The sequence below is a fragment of the Lissotriton helveticus genome, chromosome 6 (genome assembly GCF_964261635.1).
Source record: "Lissotriton helveticus chromosome 6, aLisHel1.1, whole genome shotgun sequence".
In the NCBI taxonomy this organism is placed as follows: Eukaryota; Metazoa; Chordata; class Amphibia; order Caudata; family Salamandridae; genus Lissotriton; species Lissotriton helveticus.
In genome coordinates, this window is record NC_136067.1 from 1,158,183,834 (window position 1) to 1,158,210,663 (window position 26,830).

Here is a 26,830-nt window from a genome sequence, read left to right on the forward strand (position 1 = left end):
TCGCTAATGCTTGGTTAGAGACAAAATTTTACCGGTGAGATGCGGCGATTTTTATCACAGATAAACCTTGGTATTACCAAGGTTTATCGCAAATGCGATAAAAAACGGCTGCAATGCATGAATATCGCTGAAAAGTCAGCGATATTCATGCATTACCGAGCTAATGCTCTTAGCCATGTTATCCACCTCCCATTGGATAGCATGGCTAAGAACTGCTCAGGGCAGGTGTTAGCTTTTGGAGATATTCGCGCTTAGCGCGAATATCTTCAAAAGTTGGTAATAGGAGATAGCGATGTTAGCGACTGTTTCCAGTCGCTAACATCTTGGCACGCCCACTTTGCATGTCATTTGTGATAAATATCACTGACATGAAAAGTGGGGCCCCAAGATGGTCGCTATCTCCTACTAGCTGTCGCTAACTGGTGTTATCGACAGCTAGGTAATAGGGAGATAATTTTATCTCCGCTTTCTTGGCTTTTAAAGTAAAAAAAGCGGAAATAAACCCCCTTGATAATATGCCCCATAGTTCTACCTTAACAGAGGACATAGAAGACATTCAGACAAGTTTGTAGAGTGGTTTTCACTTCTAAGAAAACATTTAAGTCAGATGCAACATTCACACTGTGGATTTAGTTAGTATTTTGTTTTAACTGCCCTAGGACCATGTTAGAAAAATATTACATTTGAAGGCATACATACTTCATGCTTTGGTGGACCTGTTAAAAGACAATGAGGGAGAATTACCAAACTTTTGCGCTATGTTTGCATCCCAAAAGTGACGCAAAACAACGCTATTCTTTTTGTAATTCACTTTTCAGTGCAAAACTTGTTTAAGACTGGAAATAACGTAAAAGTAATATGAAGCAGCGCATTGCACTGCTTCGAGTTACTTTGCACCATGGGCCGTACCAATGGTAGTAAATGGGCGTTCTCATGCAACCACCCAAGGTTTCTCACGCTAAACCCAATTTACTAAAAACAGTAGATTGGGTTTAGCATGAGAACGCTCCACCCTTTTCAACTAGGTGCAAGGAAGGAGAAAAGCTTTCATTTCTCCTTCCTGTTCCGACTTTGCAAGCGTGCTGCACTGTGCAGAACACATATAAAGTGGGAAAAGCTTTCCCTTGTGTCTAGCATAGTATTTTGTACAGGAAGGGTACCCTTCCTGTACAAAACCTGTGCTAGATTCATGCATACACACTAGCGCTGCGGCGCTAAGGTGTGTGCATGGCGCACAGCAGCTGTAATCAGCGCCGGCGCAAGGGAAAGGGGAGGATATAACTATATCTTTGAAGATAGGGTGCTCTCCTGCACCCTCCCTGTCGCGCAACACAGTGCAGCCTCATGAGGGGTTGTGCTGCAGGACTTTTTAGTAAATCTCCCCCAAAATGTTAGACTGGAACTCAGTGCTTTTTGTTTTGTAAGTGCAGGGACCCACAGTTTCGGTCCGAAGCCTGTGGCTACAGCTGCTTTCTCCTTTCATCACTGTTTTTTCCGTATTTTGGTTGCCCTTTATTTCCCCCTTCGTGTGTTTCTCGCTCTTGCTCGAAGTCTGATGTGGGATAATACGTTCCGATCCCCAGAAATGAGTTCTGGTGGCCCCCACCAACAGCCACTGGCGCAACTTAAGTACTGCTGCAACTGTTAAATAGAATTCCTACTTTTACTTACTATCCTACTAATGGCTGGGTAATACAGTGATTAATTTGTTAACTGTTGTTGATTATTGTCCAGACAATAATGTCCCTTGCAACACGTACAGTCATGTTCCCCTGCACAGTACCCTGCTGCGTGTATCTGGTATCTTTTTTTGGGGGGGACACTAGCCTCACATTAATGTAATGTGTGCGCGCAGCCCTAGGAATATCCCTCCCCTGACATGAGTGAGGTACTGGATCATCAGGGTTGAACAAGGCGTGCCCTCTTAATACAACAATGGATTATTGTTTCTGTTATGCGTTTAATACATAGAGCAGTAGTGGCACAGTAGAGTGTTTTGCAAATTCATAATATGGACAGATCTTTTTCTCAGTGTTATGGGAGTGGAGGCCTACTGTGCCACTCTTGTAAAGCTCCGCTATGATGCGTTTACCCACATCCTAGCACTAACATCTCAAGTGTATGTTGTGCTACCTGCGCCAGGTATAATGTATGCAGGGGGGGGGGGGCGTTTTGACGCAAGAAAGGGTCATAGAAGTGACGCAGTGAAATCTATGAGATTTCACTGCGCCACTTCTAGGACACTACTGCGTCAATTTCTTACGCCTGCCTCACAGCAGGCGTAAGACTGGCGCAGGCCCTTTCACATGGGGCTTGCCCCATGTGAAAGGATACATTGCTGGAGTTGCATCACTTTTGTGACACACTCCAGCAATGCGTCACTTTTGCCCCATGCAGATACGTCAGAAATACTGACGTATCTGTAGCTCCTTGCGCAATGATGCGTCATATTGTAAATATGACGCATCATTGGTGTCGGAAGGAGGGTGCAATGAAAAGTGATGCATCGCTGTTTTGACGCAGCGATGCGTCACTTTTCATAAATGAGGCCCCGGATGATTAGAGGTCTCTCGTTGCTATGGAAATCGCCTGGGCCCATGTGTGTGCTCGACTTCACTTTCAGTGAAGTCAGTAAAAGTTTTTCACAATAGGTGTTGCTGGGTCATAAGTTGTTTGACTACATGTCCATCCAAACTGTAGCTTCTCGGCAGAGCAACTGTCACACATGCGGCAACTGTGATTACTATTTTTGTGAAGGAAGGGCACCATCATTGAATTACTAACAACTCAAACTCATCAGTAGGAAATGCTGAATGCGATAGAAAGAGAACATGGCGAAAGGGGTGGTGCAAGGAAGTATATGCAGAAAGAGAAAGCGAAAAGACCGCAGTGAAGAGAACTGAGATGACTGTGAGATATGCAGACAGATCATTTCAGAAACAGATTGCAAATGAAGGGGTCTGAAGGGGAGAACTTGAGTGCTTGAGGAACTCTGAAGGCCACTACCCCTTTCACAGACCTTATACCATTGAATTCACAGAATAACATTTTCAGAATGACAATACTTTCAATCCTGTTTATTCACAACACAATCATAGTTATTCCGCCGCAGCGCTAAGGCGGCGGGGGGGCCGCCCGGCGGGCGCATGCTGGTGACGGAACCGCTCCGTCACCAGCCGCGGTTGAGCTGTGCTCATGACGGAGCGGTACCGTCATGGCCCCGCTCCGCTCAATGGAACGCCCAGCGCAGGCGCGGAATCCGCGCCACGCAGGCGTGGCGGCCGGGCCATGACGGAACCGCTCCGTCATCAGCACAACGCCACCGCGGCTGATGACGGAGCGGTTCCGTCATCAGCTTGGAAAGGGTTAACTCATGGATCCGACAGTGTTAGCGAGTATTGGCAACACCAATAGGTCCGGCTTCCTTTAGGCCTATGTTAATTGTTGTGTGGAATGTGTGGAAATACTGGTCATTGCTTCGATGCACTCGCAAGAAACTGTCTCTTGAAGTGTCAAACATTTGCTAGTATAATGTTATTCATATGCCCACTGAAACCATAGACATTTCACACATATACAGTCTCTTCTTCACTGCCACTAAGAGTCAGGTGTTGAAAGAGATTTACTTGGCCCAGTTTGCAGAGCCATTGTAAAACGGACCTCGGGCCACCAGAGGTAAACAAACCCTAAGCTTCAGACCCAAAAGCCCCTGCGTGCCCTGTGCCCTCCCCCCCACCTCCAAAGAGGTTTGGACAGTTATCACCATAATGATGGTTAATTGATAAAGAGAAACAATTAAACATACCTGTATTTAAACGCGCAAAGTTTCTGTTACTTGCAAAGGATGATGCAGACCTGAATGCTGTAAAATATTTAAAAAAAATAGGATCAGGGCTGTTTAATTAAGATCTCCATTTTAATAAATATTATAGGAGCAATATGATATAATTCCGTATAGACTTACCTTGATTATACCCCCTGCCTGGAACAGACTGTACGTGACCTAAAAACACCAATGGAAAAGTCGCAAGCAGTTAGCCAAATTTCAGCTCCCAATATTTCTCATCATCAACTCAGTGGTAGTGAAAGGCTTATAGCTCTTCCAGTGTTAAACAAAATATTATGAATTTTCTAGATTTGTTGGTCTGTTTTTTATTATAATTTTTCTTAAAAGAGTGCTGACTCCAACTGATAGTTTTTTCGGAGATCTTCTCTCCACAGCGTTTGGAGAGATGACGGAACAGCGCATGAGAACTAGGACATATTTAGCAGAATTCAATGGGATGTTAAGAAAAGGATCATTCAAAACGCTTGGTTGAAGAGGTGTTTTTTTGTAAGTTATGCTTCTTTCAATATTATGTGAGGGCAGAAGGCCAGTGTATTGTTTTCTATAGTGTTTAGCATTTTGTAGAAAGGGGAATGTACTGTAGGTTTTCATGCTTTATAAATGTTACCAAAACTTTCGTGTTTATCAAAGCAACCTATTATCAATCAATCAAAATACTTTATTCTGCTTCAAAATAAAACCATAAAAGTTACACAGCTCTATGTAGCAATTAAAACATACAATTCATAACAGTAAAATAGAGGGAGATAGCCCCTTAAAAATATATATATATATATACATCTAATACAAAGAATATTAGGGAGGGAAAAACACACAACCCATGGCCAGGAATTCATCTTCATAGGTGATAATAAGGTGTGCCTACCAACGTTAAGGGTTTACTAGCTCTCCATACAAATCCTAGATCTCAGTGAGGATTTCCGACCAGGGCCGGACTGGCAAAGTGCTCGGCCGGCCCCCCCTCCTCCCCCTGGGGGAGGGGGGGGGTGCCACCGAGCTCTTTACCAGGGCCGCTTTTCCGCCGAATTTGTTACAGGGACGATTTTGCAGCTATGCTGCAAAAACGTCCCTGTAACAAAAACGGCCCCCAGGGGCCCCAAAACGGCCCCCACCCTTGCGGCCGACCGGGGGATTGCCCGGTGCCCTCAACGGCCAGTCCGGGGCTGTTTCCGACAACCTACTATAAAAGTTAAGCACTCTGGTTTCAGCAATTGTAAATAGAAAAGACCTGGGCGGACCTGGATGAAGTTCATCGTATTTAAAAGAGGTGTTAAAAAATGTCTGCGCGGTACTTCATAAAATTTATAGAAAAACATAAAGTGTAGCAAATCCTGAGCAGACACTCCATCGCAGCCACAGGATGCTAACACCTGGCCTCTACAGCACCCTTTTGGGACAGCAAGCAACAAATGGAAATAGTCCAATCGGAACCTGATCAATAAAACCGCTCATGGGTCATCAGTGGCCACAAAAGATATGGCTCTATGGATGGGGTTGTTTTGAGCATCATATATTTACGGACGCTAGATTTTCCAATTTCTAGATCATCTCTACCAAGCTTTTTTAGGGTAGTAAAAGTTTTCTTTACAAATTCCACATCCTTCAAAGTAATAGAATCAGGCTTTAAAAAAAGGTCTGGCCACCCCAGCTCTTCAAAATAGCCCTTAATATATATTTTTTTCTGTTCACATCGCTTTTATTGAAAAACAAGCAAGGGCAAACAATACAGTACCGAAAGGAAAGAAAAAAGTGACAATAATAGACAAAATTCTATCCCGATCACACAGTACATGGCAATAATGATACATTAATATTCAGGAATGATAAAAGTTGAAGTTAAAGGAAGGTAAACCTATAATAACAATAATAATGACAATGACAAATTAAAAAGAGAGAACAATAAAACAATGACATTAATAATAATGGTAGCAAATATGAATGATATTGCACTAGTGCTAAGCAACATTACCTCATCGATTTCAAGTTTAATAATGTCAAGTGGTCAAAAAACAGCCGATTCACAAGTTAGGCAGGAGCAAGGTAGTACACAATTGTGAGGAGTATGAGAATTATTATGCATAATAGTGAGTGCTAGCTTATGGAGGGTCATAACATATTTCTAAGGAGTTGAGGGAGCCCCATAGTTTCCTGTGCGATTTACGCCATGGGGAAGTATGGAGAGACTCGTTATCCGCACCACTCAGAGAGAACAGCCACTCCTGCCACATTTTAAAGGAGACTTCATTGGCACTTTTCCATTTGCTTAGGATGACTTTGCATGCTATGGTGAACATAAGATCCATCAGATTTCGGTCTTGGATATTTACAAGATGAGGATCTATAGCCCCTAATAAAATATAGGCAAAATCTCTAGGTGGACGATAATGGTAGGTTTTTTGTATGTAATTGTAAATCTTATCCCAGTAGGATTGTAAGGCAGGGCAGTAAAAAAGCATGTGGGCCAAGTTACCTAAGTGAGACTTACAATTCCAGCAAGTGGGACTATTGTTAAGTTTAAGTTTGAAAAATATTTCTGAGGTCCAATACGAGCACTCCCTTCACAAAAAGATATCCTCCTTGTTGGACGGATGGTCCCCAAAATTTCTATCATGGTGGGGTAGAGCAGAACCTCTGAAAATGATGATAACCCCTGTAGTTAATTACCTTGTCTGCATGCTGCCCATGCTGTTATCAAATGAATTTTTGAAAAGGTTAATAACCTTTTCAATACATTTCTATGGCAGGGCAAGAAGCCTAGGATCTCTTTAAGCAAACTTCAGTTACCCAAAGATAAAGGAGGCATAGAGCTACCAAACTTTAGAAACTACCAGACTGCATATTTATAAACAGGAGTCTAACTGGCTTCTCCCACAATCAGACTATATTCCTGTCTGGTTGCACATAGAAAGAGCGATCATTAACAATATGCCTCTCTCCGCTCTCCTAACAGCTCTTAATATATTTTAACCATAGAATGCATAACATATGATTGAGGCTCATATTTTCTCTTAAAATCTGGTGGTTAAGAGCTAAATCTTTGTTTAGCCAACAATTAAGCCAAAACAACAAAGGGCGCATAGCCAGAGTATCACATATAAATGGCAACCCCAGTTCTTCATGTACCACCAAATTTGATGTTCCACTGGGCACTCTTAGAAGACGTTTTAAAAAGGTGTTCTCCTCCACCTGCAGAGCATCAGTTGCTGCATAGCCCCAGATTTCACTCCCATAGCTAACTATAGCAACACGTTTGGCCTGATATATTTTCACCATTGCCGCAATCGGGCGCTTACCCATCTCCGGGGCAAAGTTGAAAATTGCAGCATTCGCCCTTATGACCTCCCCCTTTTTCCTCTGAATCAGGGCCCCCCAATTCAAGCTGTCATCTACTAAAACACCCAGGTAAGAGAATATCGAGGTCATTGGTACTTTCTCATTACCCACTTTTACTCTTGGAGTAAAACTAGATCAAATTCTTTCAAAAATTTCACTTCAGTATCTTGCACTATATATGATAGACCACCTACATTCCATGAACAGATATACATCTTTATGGAGTTTTGATTATCAAACAGCGACTCTTTAATCGTGCACATTTATTTACTTGTTTCTGGTTCCAGAATAAGCTTGAGTAAAACCATCTACAGACCTCCTTTTAAGATTTCGAAATATCCTTCCCCTTCATAATACATGGCCGTCCTCATCGGCTGTCATATCCTACCAATAGGACCTGGCTATTCTCTAGTTTCATGCTGCCAGGACTAGAGGCATTTTTAAAATAGATTTGGGGATGATATTCAAATGGGACACCATGAAATGTCTGGCTCTAGTTGAATACTTCCCCATAACCATACTATTGCAAGTAGGTAAAAGAAAATGAGGATATGGATTAATTTGATATCTAGGTATTGTAATTTCCTTCTTCATAAACATAGATTTCTACATGAGGTCGTCCTTAGCTATTTCACTTGAGGCACAGGTCACTATAATTGGCTTGTTCTATTGAGTGTCAATTCCTGAAACTGAATAGAGACAATATGAGAGGAGTTTAAATATGACAGATCTAGAAGCGTGAAAAGCAATTATGTGTCCGCGATTATGTGTCTAAGCTTCCTCTTGACTTATACCCTTGTAGAAAATAGTTTTCTGACACTTTCTTGTTAGCACTGGGATTAGCTAAATATTCATTTTGTAACCCTTGAAGTACAAAGCACATGAGGCGTCATTTATTCATGAGATTGCGAGAATTGATATTGACATGTTTGCAATGTCAGGGGTTAAGGCCGCTGCTTTGAATAAGGTTGTATTTATATCTAAAACTGTTATCAGTGAAAGGTTTTGTCACAGGTAACAATGGGAAACTACCTTGGGCCTTATTATACTAAAAAGTGATGCAGCATGTGATGTCACCATGAGACATTTGGCTTTGCCGCGCTGTGTCACTTTCAAACCGTTGGTATGCATCATATTTACAACAATATGTCACATCCCTGTGGCTTTCCCCTGTGCTGGCGTACAATTGGCTGCCATGCGCCAACGCAGGCACACTTGTGCCATGTTGCAAGGGTGTATGCGTTTTAGGGGAAGATTGTTTTTGTGCAGGAAGGGACACCTTCCTGGGCAAAATCATGCAAGGTGTTTTCCTCTTTTTATGTCTGCTGCATTCTTCTGCATACATAGAAAGAGGAATAACGAGGAGAAATGTAAGTATTTCTCCTAGTTGTGTCTTCCCTGGTGTAGCATTATGACACATTCCCAGTTTTTCAAAATGTTGTAAATCCAGGAATACGGCAGAAACCATGGGTGTTGCATAGGAACACTCACAGCAACACCCATGGCACACCCCTTTCACGCAAAGTGCTGCATGAAAAGGGGCCGTATTTACAAGGCCATAAAAAGCTTTATGTGGTATTGTAAATATGGGGCAGCACGCAGCGCCACTGGTGCATCAAAAAGAAGTGACGCACTGGCAGCACAAGGGGCTGGTAAATATGCCTGCTTCGATTTGCCCGACAGGCTCTTGAGGGAGCAGGGTTATCTCATATTTTGTGAGAGTCCATTAAAGTTAGATCTTAATCTGGGGTACTATTGAATACATTTTTTCTGGAGTATGAATAGCCAGTGGTGTAGGAACAGCTTTAGCTGTATCTTGAGTTGGTGAAATAATTGTGCTTTGCTTAATTTCTGTTTGGTTCAGTGAATAATCTTTTTTTATAACTTTATAGATAAAGCAAAAAAAACTCAGTACTTAGAAAGTGTACACTTCACAACAAAGTCAGATCATGGTTGATGAATGACACACCGAGAGGAATAAAAGGTCACAGGTAGGTAGTGTACAACAGGTACGCAGATCATCCAGAACAGCCATTGTCAGCAGGACTCACTGTAGTTGGTCAAGTCATGCATCATGGTGTAGTCTCTGGTGCCCTCCCTCAACCGCTTGGCCTGGCAGCCATATACTGCACGAAAAGTGCCCATGTGTCTTATGGTCTGTTGGGTTCCGGCATTAAAGCTTAATAGTCTTCCAGACACTCCTGGTAGAACATAGAATCAGCTAGCATAACATCAATAGTGGGGACTGAAGCACGGCACCAGAGCATTGCTATCTGTCATTTAGCCAAGAGGAGCAATAGCGCAGTAAGTCTGTGACAGGAATATCCTTCACATACCCTTATAGGGCCACAAGGTGGATGAGGTGGAGCCGGTAGTTAGAAATGAGAATTTGCATATGCATGCAACAGTAGTGCCACTGCTGGTCAGTAATGGCCTTACCAAGCTCATCTTGCCACTGCTCCCTAGCCTTGGACACAGTCAAGGGGGCAATGGTAGCCAAATCTGGGTCCCCCTACAACTCCTGTTCCCTCAAGATACTCAAGCTAGCACCGGAGGAGATTGCCACCAATCTCAGTCATTTTTAATACAATGTTTTCTACAGGTGTGTTTCCATCCTCCCCTTAATGAAAGAACCCAATCTCTACTCAAAATAATTATGAACTTAAAACTTTCCAAATGTAGTCATGACAACCACCTTTTGGACATGACTCAGTTTGCGTTCATACCAGGGCACAGTACAGAAACTGCCCTGATCAAAGCTACTAAAGAGATAAGGACCACTCTAGTCAGAGGGGGATCTGCCACTCTCATTCTCCTTGTCTTATACACCGTGTTTGATACAGTGGATCATAAAACTCTGATCCACCATTTAGCAGCAATATGAATCAAGGATAAGGCTCTCTCCCTGCTCAACTCCTTTCTATCTGATAGGACTCAAACTCTGGCTTTAGGCAACTTCAAATCTACACCTTTCAGTCTGAAATGGGGGGGTCGCACAGATATCCTCGCTGATTCAGACTCTTTTTAATATTGACGCTTCCAAACTGTCCCCTCTTATCGAAGGTTTTAACCTTGATCTTACCTCCTATGCTTACGACACCCAATTGGTAGTAGCAACCTTCAACAATGGCCCTTTGGGCCCATAACATATCAAGAATGCATTAGAGCAGTCAGTCTCTGGATGAGCAAACACTACTTAAAAGTCAACTCTGGTAAACGGAGGTGGTACTGTTTGGGAATCTCTCTCCCCCGTAGTCCCCAGCCTGGTGGCCTGATGAGCTCGTCCCCCCTTCAATCCTGGTGCGGAAGACAAAAACCTGGGCATCATTATCGACGAAAAACTTAACATAGCAGCCCAAGTCTCTGCAGTGGTATCTTCCTCCTATTACACCATTAGGATGATTAGGAAGATTCTGCCATACATTCCTGAAAAATCCAGGAAAAAAGTGATCAAGGTAATAGTCCTCTTAAAGTTGGACTACGGTAACGGCCTTTACACAAACCTACAAGGAAATCTTGCTGGTAAAGTTCATCTAGTTCAGGACGTCATAGCTAGAAGGATCTTGGATCTCATGAAATTCCTCAGAGTTTTCCCTGGTCTCTGAAAGTTGCATTGGCTCTCTATCAGGAGCCGGTTCAAATTCAAGTCCCTATGCTTGTCTCATAAAAGTCGCCACCACTCAGGACCAGAATTTTTAAGTCACTCCTTCCAGTGGTACACCCCCAACAGACCCTTGCGTTCTGCAGGATCCAAAATACTGATGATGCCCAGAGTTAGGAAAGCCAACTGGGAAGGAAGGAGCTTTGTGGTAAGGACAGTTAAACTGTGGAAGTGCCTTCCTGCCCACATCAGAGCCATTCCATTCCTCCTTGAATTTTGGAAAGAGACCTAGACTAGGCTGTTTAACAATTAAAGGATCTGTTGGGGGGCGCTAGAGGGCGCATGAGCAGGATGGCCCGCACGTATCTGAGGCTCCTGCTGCCTGAACTATTAATCCTTAAATTTATCCTGGGCAACTGGAACGACAATCAACTGGGCTCTCTGCTGCTTGAAGGCATTGGTGTAGTGCACCCTCGGTTAAAGTTTGGACCCGAATGGGAGACAGGTGTGCAGGCGCTGATTGACTGAAGTTTTGACCGATAACTGCCTGGGTGCCCGGAGGTCGCTTGGTGCGGAGTGCCGCCCTAGGCTAGGTCGGAGATTGAAAAACGTCGAGAAGGCCACGGCGCGCGTACCGCGAGCAGAAGGAGGCGGCAGAAACAGAAACAGCTGTGGAGTTGCTGCAACGGTGGGACAGACAGAGGTGTACATTGGATCGGAAGGCAGCCAACGGAGCGGACATTGTAAGTGCGGCGGGGCGCGCAAGATCAGCGACAAGTGAGAGGAGACCCCTGTACCAGGGGAAGGAATGCAATACCATGTTACCGGCTGCACGGGGCCACGGCATCGGGAGGGAGCACTGCGGCCCCTGCAGGATTAGTGCGGAGCACACACCGGAGGGTGATATAGCACCGGGAGGGAGTCCTATCACACGCGAGAGACGGAAATAGTCGGGCGGTGAGAAGGAGGCACCGTGGCGTAGTCAGGACGGCATATCCTCCATTCCCCATTGCAAGCGTGTGTCCCACGGACGGTTGCGCGGAGGTGGGGGAACTGGGGGCATCCCATCCAAGGGGGCTCCGGTGGACTCAAGTGGGAGATTGGAGAGTAGTGGAGGCCCCCCCCCAACAAAGAAGGGTGAATGGTCATTGCAATATAAAAGGCAGTAGCACTGTCAGCCACGGTAAAGGCTTGAGAGTACAGATAGAGTGGAAAACACTGCAAGGCACCATTGAAAGGCTACAGTGACCCGAGGCATACGCCACTTCTGCTCGACAGATTGCACTGGTAAGGGACTGTCAGCGGTGCAATCAGTGCGCATTGAGGGCCTGGTGACATAGAGGGGTGATACTAGTGCTGTGTGGTGGAGGGCTGGAAAGCTGAGCAAGTGAATGCTGCAGACGCACCTGGAGGTGGGTCAGGACAGTGCACGATAGAAGCACCCAGCTCCGGTGAATACTGCTGCACTCGGTGGGATGCAGTTGGGAGAGTGCTTCGCTGACGTCCCATATAGAAGAGGAGAACTGAAAGTAAGATGGGAAAACCTGACACAAGGCAACCGAAGCTAAACTTCGAATCAGCCAAAAAAGCGGCCAGAGCCAAACAAGGGGATCAGGAGGCAGAGGATGAGGGAGGAAGGAATGGCGGAGCCACATCACACATCTCAGATATGCAGAATATCCTACAAGAAAAGAGGCAAGGATTTGCGACTGTGGTGGACAAGGTGGATCGCATGACATCTAGGATGGACGCCATAGCACACAAACTAGATGCACATGAGGTGCATATTAAAGAGGCGGAATGAAGGATATCGGATAACGATGACATCACGGCTGGGCATACCACACAACTTGCGTGCATGGATAAAATCCTAAGAACTATAGCGGCTAAGAATGAGGGCTTGGAAGCGCAAAGCCGACGGAACAACATACGGGTGATTGGTATTCCAGAGTCGACCAACACTGACAAAATGGAGGAGTGTGTGGAGAAATTGCTGTGGACAACAATAGTGCCAGAGGCGTTATCGTCACAATTTATAGTCGAGCGTGCCCACAGATCCCTCGGTCCACGACCAACACCTGGCAATCCACCGCGACCCATTATAGCGCGACTGCTAAACTATCGAGACCGGGATGTTGCCCACCGTGCAGCAAGAAACAAGCAGTCCATGACCTACCATGGCAATGCGTTCTCGATCTACCTAGACCTTACACCAATAGTGCAGGAGGAACGACGTAAATTTCTAGATGTGAAGAAAAAGCTATGTGCGGCACATAGAGACTATGCCCTACTCTATCCGGCAAAATTTAGGGTCATGCACCAGGGTAAACAACGAATTTTCACCAACCCTCACCAGGTTGAAGAGTTCCTCCGCTAAGTGAAATGTATGCAACATGGAGGCGGCAGCCCTGGAAGATCTCGGCAATCAGCCCCTGCGAGAGCTGAAGGAGGTCAGCAGTGACTGTGATGAGGGCGCTAGAAGTAAGCCCCATTGTGAAAGTCGAGTATATACACCTGACATAGAGACACATGAGTGAGACACTGCCAGTTGTACCAGTTGTTCACAATATCTGAGATTCAGGCGACCCCCCCCCTCCCGAGACAGGACCCTGTAGTAACACCAAAAGAGGGTCTAAAGGGGGAGGAGTAACTGTGTAGCCTTCTAGAGATGTCCCCAGAGGATGTACCCCTATAACTGAACACAGCATGCATGAGGCGGGAGATATGGAGACTTTTTGGGCTTTGTTGGGGAAAGGGGGGAAGGGCATTAGATACTGGCAAGATTGGGTTGTTTCAGTGGGTGGAGGGGTGGTTGGGGGGGCAGGGGTGTTGGTTGTTTGAGACAGTTTGAACGAATGACATGCACTAATTGGAGTGCAAGGGTTCGGTTGAAACATACTAGGCAACATCACTGTAACATGGCAATCACGGAAAGGTGCAGGTCGCTGGGACAGGGGACCAGCCTCTGGTTACTGATTGCTGCAAAACACACACTAGGAGAGTATGGCTGAGGCGACTGTGGGAACGCTGAACATCATATAATGGAACATGAGAGTCCTGGGGGTTCCCAGAAAGAAAAGGTAGGTCTTGTCTTATTTAGATAGACATAATGTACACATAGCATTGCTACAGGAGACTCACTGCCCGAGAACGGCCCAAAACATGTTTGCTAGCAAATGGGCAGGGAATAGAATCTTTTCTTCTTACTCCACATACGCAAGAGGAACTGCGATATTAATTAAGAAACAAGCACCATTTCAGCTAGCAGGAGCTTCATGGGATTCGGAGGGTAGGTACTGCATAGCGTGGGGGAGGTTGGGATCCCAGTCCGTTACTCTAGCCTGTTGCTATGGGCCAAACATAGATGACCCTGGTTTCTTCTACGTCCTTTGGGCAAATATGTTTTAAACGGATTCTACACATGTAGTATGGGGGGAGACTTAAATGTTACATACTGTCCCCACTTGGATGGATTCCACTCACCACCGCGCCATTATACGAAAGCGCAGGCTGTAGTGAAGGAGATCATAATGACCTATCAGCTGATGGATGCTTGGAGGCATAAACATCGACATACACGGGAGGGCCCACATTTTACTGCGCAGGCACAATCTTGGGCTAGCTTGGATTACTTTCTCGTGACTAGAGGTTTGACCCTTGCGATAGCTGATACGCGGCACCTAGCTAGGACATATTCAGATCATGCACCAGTGCTGATGGCGCTCTCCTCTACTGACTTTAATATACCGCACATGCCCTGGAAGCTGTATGCACCCATTCTGCTTGACTCAGTCTTCCAGGAAAAACTGCGGGAAGAGATAGGTGACTTCTTTAGGAGAAATAAGGATTCTGTCCAAAGCGTGTAAGTAGTCTGGGAGGCATTCAAGGTAACGATGAGGGGGTATTGCATAGCTAAGGGAGCTGGAGTACTTATAAATATACAGGCTACGATACGAACGTTGGAAAGGGACCTCAAAAACTTGGAATCACAGCTTTCTGGGAACCCAGGAGCACCCACGCAGGCTTCCTTTAGGGAGAAACTCACCCTATACATGGAGGAGGCACAAAGGGAGGCAAGATGTAAGGGTAAATACTGGGTGGCCAGGAATTATGGGGAGGGACATAGACCTGGTAAAATGTTGGCGCAGAAAGTGAAGCGGCCTCTCTGCTCCACGTACATAACAGAGGTGACACATTCGAATGGGGAGGTCTACCGGGGCACAGCCACTATTCTCAATATGTTTCTAGGACATTACAGAACACTTTATACTACGACGGGAAAGGACGACTTCGATTTGGACGGATTTCTGGGGGATGTGACTTTGGGCTGGCTTAGCGACGGGCAGAGAGCTTTTTTTATGTGCACCATTCGAACTGGATGAGGTGAGAGAGGCCATAATGGGTATGCAATTAGGCAAGGCCACGCGCACAGATGGGATACCTATTGTTTCTATAAAACTTACATTGACGTTATGGCTCCTGTTCTTAGGGAGGTATATGAAGATGCGCTGGAAGTGGGCCATCTATCTTCCACTATGAGGGAGACCCTCATATTGTCATTATTGAAACCGGGTAAGGCACCAGAACTTTGCGACTCATACAGACCGCTATCGCTTCTTAATTGCGATGCTAAAATCTTGGCCAAGCTTATTGCAACAAGATTGAGCTTTCTGCTGGAAAACCTGATTCTGCCAGATCAGTCGGGCTTTGTGTCTGGGAGAGCCACCTCTCACAATCTGAGAACGCTTTTTGCTATTCTAAACACTGTCTCCCCGGATCTCCCTATGGCCGCAATCTTTTTCAATGCCACTAAGGCCTTTGACTCCGTATAGTGGAGCTATCTTTTTGGGGTGATGAAGAGAATGGAGTTTCCACCTTTGTTTTTGTTGTGGATTAGGCTGCTGTATACCATACCAGTAGCAAAGATTCTTGTTAATGGCCACACTTCGTAAACGTTTAACATAAAGAGGGGAACGAGACGGGGGTGCCCGTTATCCCCACTATTATTTGCGCTTGCGGTTGAGCCTCTAGCTTCGAAGCTGCGACAATGTCATAACGATAAGGCCCTGCAGTGTTACCAGCGACAAATACTAGTGTCCCTCTATGTGGATGACATTACATTGTACGTCCGGGATCCACAACAAAACCTGAACCCGAACTTACGTGAATTTATCGTTTTTGGGAGATTTTCTGGGGTCCAGACTAACTGGACGAAGTCTAACATCTTCCCACTCACTGACGCCACTGGACGCTTTTCGATGGACTACCCCTTGGAATGGTGCGCAGAAGACTTGAAATACCTGGGTATCAGAATCACAAGGGACAGGGGAGACCTTCTGAGAATAAATTATGGGACGATCATGACTCGAATAGCAGATAATATATCGCGGTGGGTGACTTTACCTCTGTCCATGGCTAGCCGTGCGTCCTTAATAAAAATGGTGATACTCCTCCAGTTATTGTACCTCTTTTTGAATATACCCTGCTACCCGGGTGCACATTTTTTTTAAAACACTCAGGTCAGAGATGATACGACTAGTCTGGGGAGGTAAGCAGCCGAGATTACAGTGGGGGTGATGGCACGGCCCTATTCAAAGGGAGGGTTCGGAATACCGGACTTCGAGCTCTATTTTGCTGCAGCGCAGCCCCATTTCGCGTGGTTTTGGATTCGGCAGCCGCGATACATGCCACAGGTGGCGGCGGAACATTGGCTGGCACATCCCGTTCCTCTTGAGGGAGGGCTATATCTAACTGGGGGAGCCGGAGAGAGACAGCCCAATGCACTTATGTGCACGGTCACAGCATGGCAGCGTATTGGGCGTACGCTCGAGGTGCCCTTGTTGTATTCGCCGCCATTGCCCCTGACTTACCACCCTAGCATGCCACTGCTACAGGAAGAAGTATAACATAGCTTCAGGTGCAAGACAAACATCACTACTTGGGGAGATATGTATTATGAGAACAAGTTACGTACTATTGACCATATGTTTCCATCAGAGCAGAAAACGCCTCTTGATGTCTTTTTGTACATTAGGTTACGTCAGGGCATACGATCACTCATGCCGGAATTCCCGGAGGAGCCACGAGTGCTGGCCCCTCTTCAGCTCATACTGGGAAAAGCCACACCCAGAAAACTAGTATCTCAGATATACACAACAGTGCACACACAGAAGGAGTACTCAGACACGCATTTGAGTATGCGATGGGGGGAAGAGCTGGGGACTGCCCTGACGGATGAACAATGAGAGAACTGCTGTTTACAGCCAGAGCGAGTATCAGCGAGCAGTAGGCTCCGGATTATACACTATAAGTTTTTGCATAGGCTATACTATACCCCGGCTAAGATGTGCAGATATAAACTTAGGGCAGACGATAGATGTGACAGATGCCACGCTGAGGGAGCCGATTTTATACATTTAGCGTGGAACTGCCCGAGTGTCATGGACTACTGGAGCCAACTATTCCGTGCACTGCAAATAATGATAGATACCCCCGTGGAACCAGACCCTTTGTTGGGCTTACTCGGATTTGTTAAACCCTTGAGAGCAGAACATCGTAAACTTGTTGCCATGGCACTTCTAATGGCCAAGAGGAGGGTGGCCTGCAGGTGGGGCAGAGGACAGGCGCCAAAATTCAAGACATGGATAGATGACCTGATAACTTGCCAGGAGACACTTGTTACATATGCGGAATTGTTGCCCGTGTCATCCAGACCCAATGATATCTGGGCTCCATTGACATGTTATTTGATCTCCCACACGAGGGAATTAATTCAAACGGCATGGTATTTTGCTTAGTAAGTGACACTAGGCGTGAGCCCGTGGGGTCTGAGGAGGGAGGATGGCTGATAGGATGCGGGATGGTGAATACCCTGGGGCATGGAGAGCTGAGTGGGTGGCTGGGTTGAATTATATTGTTGGAATAATATAGTGGTAGCTAAGTGGTAATACATGCCCAAAGCGAACGTGTGGAGGGCAAGATATATGTGACATTTTTTTTTTTTATAAATCTTTTTATTATTATAACACAAGAGGAAAAATATACATATCGGGTGTCATTAAACAAAATACAGCACATCTGTGGACGGGCAAATGAAGTGACGAAATAATGTACAGTCATAAGCAGCAGAAAAATCAAATGCAGCGTGAACCAGAAGCAAAACAATTGGATAGCAATGACCGCAGGCACCCATCAACAGCACCCGCCCACCAGGAGTACAGGATGTAAAGGAGCAAACATGTGACACCCGGATACGTTAGGCAAGAATCAGGAGAATACGCCACAGCTCTTGTGAAGAAAGGAAAGGGGAAATAGAACGGTCATAGAAAATAACAAAGGAAAAATAACCTCCCCCCCACAAACCCCCCACCCTACACCCCTGCAGATGGCTATGACCTAACCCCACTAGCAGCGTGCCTGTCGCCCCCTAAACTACACCCCAAGGAAGGGAAAAAGTTGGAGGAGGAGAATATAACAAATCAATACGAGCTCCCGGACTCCCATCCCCCCGCCAAGAGCAGACACCCCGTACCGTAATGGTAAGCAAGTTACAGCAAAGCAAGAGACATTTCGTAGGGGAGTCGCAAGCAGAACAAGCATTGAAAATGCAATAGGTCTCGCAATAGAAGAGTTTAACATTTTTCGTTTTGCAAATAGATGAGTGGCGTTGCGTGGATGAGTGGCGTTGCGTGGATGAGTGGCGTTGCGTGGATGAGTGGCGTTGCGTGGATGAGTGGCGTTGTTTGTGTGAGTGGCGTTGTTTGTGTGAGTGGCGTTGCGTGTGTGAGTGGCGTTGCGTGTGTGAGTGGCGTTGCGTGTGTGAGTGGCGTTGCGTGTGTGAGTGGCGCTGTTGTTTGAGTGGCGCTGTTGTTTCAGTGGCGTTGCGTGTGTGAGTGGCGTTGCATGTGTGAGTGGCGTTGCGTGGTTGAGTGGCGTTGTGTTGTTGAGTGGCGTTGCATGTGTGAGTGGTGTTGCGTGGATGAGTGGCGTTGTCTGTGTGAGTGGCGTTGCGTGTGTGAGTGGCGTTGCGTGTGTGAGTGGCGTTGCGTGTGTGAGTGGCATTGCGTGGCTGAGTGGCGTTGCGTGGGTGAGTGGCATTGCGTGGGTGAGTGGCGTTGCGTGGTTGAGTGGCGTTGCGTGGGTGAGTGGCGTTGCGTGTGTGAGTGGCGTTGCGTGTGTGAGTGGCGTTGCGTGTGTGAGTGGCGTTGCGTGGTTGAGTGGCGTTGCGTGGTTGAGTGGCGTTGCGTTGTTGAGTGGCGTTGCGTGTGTGAGTGGCGTTGCGTGTGTGAGTGGCGTTGCGTGTGTGAGTGGCGTTGCGTGGCTGAGTGGCGTTGCGTGGCTGAGTGGCGTTGCGTGGGTGAGTGGCATTGCGTGGGTGAGTGGCGTTGCGTGGGTGAGTGGCGTTGCGTGTGTGAGTGGCGCTGTGTGTGTGAGTGGCGTTGTGTGTGTGAGTGGCATTGCGTGGTTGAGTGTCTCGTCTTCATAAACGTTGGACAGAGTAGCGGATTGCCTCGTTGACAAAGGCCACATAAATTAGACAAACGGAAATCCAGGTAAGCACACACTGACACGGGAACTGAACAGAAAAAGACAAGCATGCACATGCATTAAAGGACATACACACAAGCCTATGAAAACACATACAATGCTAAACTAAAGCACTAGTTAGTCAGATGAGACGTTATGCAAACCTTCTTTACACAGTAATCCCGCACCAAAATTAAATAGCAGGGCTAGATTTTCCTAGAGGTTAGAGAAGCTATGTGGCCTTTAATTGAGATAGATGGCCGCGTATGACAACTCCATGTTTGTTCTGGAGTGGTTTATTGTCCCAGGAGAGCCGCAGAGTCTCATGTGAAGCAGAGGGTTGAGGAGTGTCCGCATTTTGGCAGCCCCTTTATAACAAGCATGAGATGGGACCCGAAAACACTGGAATGAGAAGGGGCTGAAAGGAGCTAGTGACAGAGTTCAACTGGAGGAGAGGTGGGCAAAAACAATGAAAAGGTGGACAAGGGAGGAGAGAAGGAAAGGTGACAGAGAACTGCTGGAGGAGCAAAGAGGAGAAAAGAAATGCGACACGGCGGGCAGGGGAGGGGGCGGAGCGGGTAAAAAAAAAAAACAAGACGGAGGGAAAGGCAGATAAGGGGAGGGGGGAGGAGAAATGCGACACGGCGGGCAGGGGAGGGGGCGGAGCGGGGAGAGGGTGTGAACAAATATGTTTACTCACAAGTTAAGTAATTTCACTCCATACCTTCTGGTGCTAGCACATACAATTACATTAAGAATATTACAGTGAGTGGATTGATTTTGTTACGGTAATTTTAGCAACATATCATCTTCGAGCAGCGTTTTCACTATACTTCAATGGAATTAACAATATTTGAGGATTCTGTCAATTATTGAATCGTTTTAAGGTCTGTTTCTTTCTGATGTAAACAACGAGAACACTAGCAAAGGAGTAAAACGTGATGTGTGCGAGTGATTAATCAATGCTTGTACTGCGTCTGTGTGGTGTTTCCTGGTGCGTGTCTGTCCGTTTTCCCGTGCATTTGCAGGCAAAGGGAGCTTAACCCCAAGCATGAGATGGGACCCGAAAACACTGGAATGAGAAGGGGCTGAAAGGAGCTAGTGACAGAGTTCAACTGGAGGAGAGGTGGGCAAAAACAATGAAAAGGTGGACAAGGGAGGAGAGAAGGAAAGGTGACAGAGAACTGCTGGAGGAGCAAAGAGGAGAAAAGAAATGCGACACGGCGGGCAGGGGAGGGGGCGGAGCGGGTAAAAAAAAAAACAAGACGGAGGGAAAGGCAGATAAGGGGAGGGGGGAGGAGAAATGCGACACGGCGGGCAGGGGAGGGGGCGGAGCGGGGAGAGGGTGTGAAAGCAGCAGGGGACTGGAGTGCGGCTGAGGGAACTGATGTGCACGCGCTTTTAAGCTCAATGAGCATGCGCATTGAGCTTAAAAGTCACAGGCACTGCAAGGAATCGCCACGATTCCTTGCAAGTTAGTTAAAGAGTGGTTAAGCCCCAATAGTCTCGCAAGCTCGATGCGCATGCGCATCGACAGGCGAGACCTAAAAAGGACCATCCCGCCCGATCCTCGGCTCCATAGAGGCAGCAAGTCCCGTCCCGAACACATCAGACACATAAATATCAAACACTCAGAACCACGTCTGGCCCTCGCTCCCACAGATATATCCCAGCAAAGACAAAAGAAACATTGCATCAAAGTCCAGTCCAGTTCAGCTCAAACCCTCACGTTCCATCACGAAGACCCCGTCCAGTACAAATGAATTGTCGCGATTTTTCACACGGGTTCTATCCATCCGAACCGCCAGCAGCACAAAAATAACCAAAAACAGTAGAGTGTCAAAGTCAATTCGAAAGAAGGGAAAACAGGATAGACGTACACAGAGTCTAAAGTCAAAGCAGGGCCACCGTCCACCATCGACAAATCCGCAAAGCGGTTTTGATCACTCACGAAAAGAGGCAAAGGGTTAATCCTACAGACGCTGGAGAAGACACAATGGCTAACAATCCAGGACATGACCTCAACCCTGTACCGTTCGATCCAAAACGTCAGCAGAGATCAACCGGCCAGCCGCCATGTTAGTCGACGTGGGCAACAAGGGCAACCAGGACAGATCGGTGGGCTGTCCCCCCGAGCCAGCCGTAAGCAACAGCAGTTCACAACATCCAACGGAGATTGTTCGACAAGATGTCCAAAGCACATGCACAAAGTTCAAAGACAATAAGTCTGACATCGGCCCCTGTGATCCCTGGGGGACCCCCAAGAGACATTCTTCAGATCGCCAAGCCCTGCTTACACAATTACTGTGCTCATGGTGAACAAGACCGTGGGAAGATGTAGGGGGGAACATGTCCAGTTGCGTCTGAACCACGTCGTCAACAAGCCCACAGGGCATTACTAGCTGGGGCTCTTCCCCCTCGTCGGCCCCGGCGGGAACAGCTCTTGTCGGGTGGAGCGCAATGAATCCTGTATTCAGAGCAGTGTTCAGCTTTGCGAACTGCTCATCCAGAGAGACTCGGACATCAGCTATGGCCGCCATGATGTCTTGCATCGTAACCGCCATCTTGGGGATGGGGGGGTCGTCGGGCGTTCCAAGCATTAGTTCCCAGCCTGCAGGTGAATACTCCCGGAGACCAATGGACCATACAAAAGACAGGTCAAGTCACACATCGGAGGAATGTCTCTCTCCACACTGCCAAGTCAATCCTGCCCGTGAAATGAACACACAGCTCAGTTCCGGATCCCACCACGTAGCGCCAGCAAAGGGAGCACCTCAGTATCCCAGAAACAGTCTCATCTCCGGCAGGATCTGCAGAGCCGGTCGTGCGCCCGTGGGAGCAGCGATCGTCCTCGCCCCGAGCGGCGCCAGCCGAGAATTCGGGAGCGGCCCGCGAAAACCGGGCCGAATCCTAAACAGCGTCGGGGTCGTCACAGTATGTGCTCCGCAGACATAGAATGTATCCAACAGGCCAGCGCTTCGGGGGGTGCTACATCGCCACGTTGCCGGTCAATTAAGGCGTCCGCGGCCAAAACCTGACCGATGGCCACTTCGCACTAGTAGACCGACTCCGCCCCTGTACAGATGGCCGCTGTTGTTGCTTCTTCGTCCGGCCATGCCCTGCAACCCACGTCCCGGCTCAAGAGACTTTAGGGCCGCTAACTACCGCTGCGGATGTCTCCGATTTCGGGGCCGGCAGGGAGCCGGGAATCGCGCCATCAATTTCAGCGCTCCTTCCCCAATACAGAATATAGCGCGATAACAGGATGATATGCAGGATAGTTGTGCGGGGCTCGGAGGGTCACGGAGCCGGGAGCCTATGCGTCCGTCCTGGTCGCCATCTTGGCTCCCATATGTGACATTTAAGGTCAAGTAACACTGCCTCACTAATGTTATGATGTAATCACTGAGATGTTGTACAGTATTTGTCATGTAGAAATGGATGCTTGCAATATACGAAATGTAGCGATTAACCCATATAATACTGAAGTAGAATGTATGTTGAATCTGTATGTTTATATACCTGAAAATAATAAACAGAATAAAAAAAAATAATTAAAGCAGCTGTTCACGTTCAGCCAGCACCAAGACACCGGGGTAATCGCACGTTTTACACATTACCTTAACATAACATAACATGGCCTGTATAGTAGTCTAGAGGCGTTTGATCAATCGGCCTCGGGAGGAAGGTGCGGGAAGCAAAACAAGTGCCTCAAAACTACAAGGTGCCTGGGTGAAGGTTTGATGTACCTATCTGCCGGCATCATGCAGCCTATAATAAAGAAAGACATCTAATGAAGTGCATGTAGTCCACACCTGTATATCCTCCAGTGAAATGAAAGAACCGTTTGGGGAGAGGTCTCCCATCACTCACTGTATCCTATGCCCCAATGGTGCAAGCCATAGCTCAGACTCAGGCTCTTAACAGGTAGAAACAGTACTGTATTAAGGGGGCCGCAAAGTTAGGTTCTACTGCTGCATGTGGGGCGTGCAATACCGGGTGGAACTATGAGTATCCAAACTGTACCTGTGAGTACATGTAATATTGCTCAAAATCATGGGCATAAATACCTCCATGTTCAAACTGCAATGTAACCACTTCAGGGATAGCATAGGCTGCCTCCCACCCTACACTAGTGTAACCAGGAGGGATTTGATGCAACTAAAGAGGTGCTCATCACCAGTAGAGATATATTTGCAAAAAGTTAGAGAAACTTAGGCAATACGACCATCTTGGTTATAACAACCCATTCAGACAGTGAAATGGGCAGTCTTGACCAGCGCAGAAATCTGTCTTCCAGCCAGGCAACAGTCTGACCATAAGTATCCTGCCAGACTCCATAGTATCCCTATTGACCCATATTTCCAGCTATTGAACCTCTGAATCCACCCACGCCATAGGGAAGTCCGTAGTGAACCTAGGAGTGGCAGATGTAAAGGAAAAAATCACAGACTTGGTCCAGTTTTTCATGACTCCAGTTAGGCTGCAAAACTGAACAAACTCCCATAGAACAGGGGCGAGATTATGAGCAAGGTCTCAAACATAAACCATGACATTGTCTGCATACATGTGTAACGTGGCCCATAGGGACATCGCCCGTCTTCACTAACTTAGCATGAGCACGCTGCAGCTTGCCTACTGCTTAGAACACATTACTACATGTCTTTATTTTTTGCAATCATTTTTGTGGCTATTTTCACATGAGAACTCATGGCTGTATTCACTCTCTGCCTGTTCCTGGGATTTTGACTGAACATTATGTGAAAGGGCGAACAACAATGCATCTTGTTTTTTTGTTCTGGCCAGGCATTAGCACCTAGACAAAACATACCGATGCAGCTGTTGTTTGGACAACGTACTTTGGTTTGATGGGGATACACAAATAGGTGGGACACGCTTGGCGAGGGATCTTTCCAGGGAGAAGAACAAGACAGCACCTATGATGTTGATCTACCAACTATAGGCTAAGGTATGTGGTCTGCTGACAAAGCCCAGAGATCTTCTAATATATATAGTACTACTTCTTAGCAAGGGGGGGCAGGTTAGGCTATATTGTCTTTCCATGATGACATCTCCCTTCATGATTTATGGACCAACTGCTATGCCGACTGTATTTGTACTATGCATTTTCCTCCTTGTTGTGGCACATATACTGCATGTTATTGCAGGTTAGTTAAAATAAATATTTTATACTGTTTTGTGTCCCTGTCAGATATTCTTATGGACAAGTACAAGAGTGCGAGCAAAACTGTGTCTCTTGTTACCACGATTCCTGAGAAATCTGGGAGTGTTGTGTTCTAGGGGTCTAATCATTTGTTTATCTGTGAGTGAGTAGGAGAGCAAGTGAGACACTATAGCTAGTCAGTCCAGGGCTTATGGGTACTAAGGTGGTAGGATGACTGAGAACCTATACACCAAGGTCCTATAATCCTGTGCATAGTTCTGTTTTTGGGCCAAATCCCTGAAACACATGGGAACAATAATCCTCTGAGGCGTAAAAGCTGCTCTCCACATGACATTGTTGGAGTAGGGCAGCTAGAGGCTCCTTCGCAATCACGAAGAGCATGGGGGATAGAGGGCAGTCCTGGTGCGTGCCTCTGGCAATAGTGAAAGAGGGCCAGACCAGGTCAATGACTCAAACCCTGGCATTGATGGATGCATAGAGCAGGGTGATCCATTTCAGAAAATTCGGGCTGATCCCAATGCGCTGCAGAAAGAGAAAGAAGTACGGCCATTCTAGAGCATACAAGTCCTTGATGGCATCTAAAAAAACAGCCACAGCAGGCAGCTCAGGGTTCAGGGTGTGGAGCACTGCAAACAGCATGTGCAAGTTGTGCACAGTCGACCGACCAGGTTCAAACCCAGACTGGTCAGGTTGCACAATATGCAGAAGTAGAGGCAGCAGATGCTCAGCCAGAAGTGTAGCCAGTATTTTGTTCTCCACATTAATCATTGACAGGGGACGATGTGAGTCACACCTGTCCAGCGGCTTATCCGGCTTAAGGATTATGACTAGTAGAGCCTCCCAAACTGTGAGAGGCAGGACTCCAGTGTCTCTGGAATCCTTAAACATGGCCAGCAGCAACTCAGCATATTCTTTTGTGAGACCGTCCAGTCCTGGGGCTTTACCACTAGGCATACTCCAAATGCCACAGACAAAATATGCAGCATCAAAGGAGATGTCTAAATGTTGCTAATGCTCATTGTCAAGACAGAGGAGCTGTACAGTATTGAAATAGTCTGGTATAGGCTCTTGTCTGCTGATATGGAGGATTGGTACAAATCTGTGTAGTATTGTGTGAGCACATGCATCACCTCTGTGGTGGGGTAGCAGTGCTCGCTATTGCCATGTTAAATATCAGAAACATAGGGAATGCTGTAAGATGCACAGAGCAGAGATGCAAGAGTTTTCCAAGTCCTGTTTCCCTCCCCATACCTAGTAGTTGCAGTCGCTTTATGCAAATAGCAAGCTTCTTGCTCTGCATCTTCCTGAGACTCTGAAAGCTTGGTGCACAATTGCGCCAGAAGCTGCAGATCATCAGTGGCGAAGTAACTGCATTCCAGGTCAAGCATCTCCTATAGGCCCAACTGGACCGAAAGGGCGCGCATTACCCCATCTGCTTTGATATACAGAACCCCTGAATGTTCACTATGAGAGCCTCCAATTCGACACCTGGAGATTGTACCGAATGGGTGTTATGTGCAAAATGTTCGACATAAGCATCCCTGACCTAAAAGTGGAAGACCTGGTCACCAAGAGCATTCAGTATGAGTCTCCATAGGAAAGCCCACTCCCTAGCTGCAGACATGTGCAAGGAAAGCACTATCGGGCATGATCAGAAAGCTTGCTGGTCAAATGTTGCACCCTGTGGGCCAGGGCCGTAACATCCGCCGATGCAAGCCAGTAATCTATGCAGGACCAGGAGATGTTGAAAACAAGGATGGTGCACCAAGGAACAAAGTTCAGAGAGCTTCCAATTTTGCCAAAATTAAGTCCTTTATTCTTTTTCAATCTTTAAAAAGCCTCAGCCAACGCGTTTCGTTCCATTGGAACTTCGCAGGGCTCGATAATCTCTTGTGGTTCCAAAACAGAGGTCAAGAATAGAGTAATCCACGTGTTTTCAGGTCAGGTTCTCATAAACGTCCTTTTTTCAAAATAGCCAAAAGGATGGGTTCTCAGAGTTCAAATCAAGTTCTAGTGGTCCAAAGTCCTTGGTCATGTACCTTGTGTATAGTCTTAATGAGGACAAAGTTGACAACCCTGTTCCTCCAGGATCAGAGGAGGTTATAGTGGCCCATGGTCTTGGCACATGTACCTATATATTCAGGAAAGCACTTGGACCAGCCGTATATTTCAAGTTAAACCTCTTATAATTCCAGTATTAAAATCATGATAGGCCCGTAATTCTTATTGTTCATGCAACGGGGCATAAATAACCCCCGAAACAAAACAATGGTTAGTCCACAACAGCAAGATAATAGCAGTCACCAGGGCTACATGGCACTCAGTAAACGCAAACTAG

At 46.7% G+C, this 26,830-nt stretch overlaps 1 protein-coding gene across 4 annotated transcripts in view; it reads right to left on the bottom strand.

The window, feature by feature from the left end:
* The window catches only part of VIT (vitrin), a 1,808,828-nt gene that overhangs the window by 797,178 nt on the left and 984,820 nt on the right, over positions 1-26,830 (bottom strand). For 3 of the 4 annotated variants that reach the window (XM_078648826.1, XM_078648823.1, XM_078648824.1), the window contains 2 exons: positions 3,965-4,003; positions 3,806-3,862 (listed from right to left, as the gene is read on the bottom strand). In XM_078648826.1, the coding sequence (XP_078504952.1) occupies positions 3,806-3,862; positions 3,965-4,003 (96 nt within the window). The remainder of the gene's footprint in view (positions 1-3,805; positions 3,863-3,964; positions 4,004-26,830) is intronic. The other variant, XM_078648825.1, reaches the window with a different exon arrangement.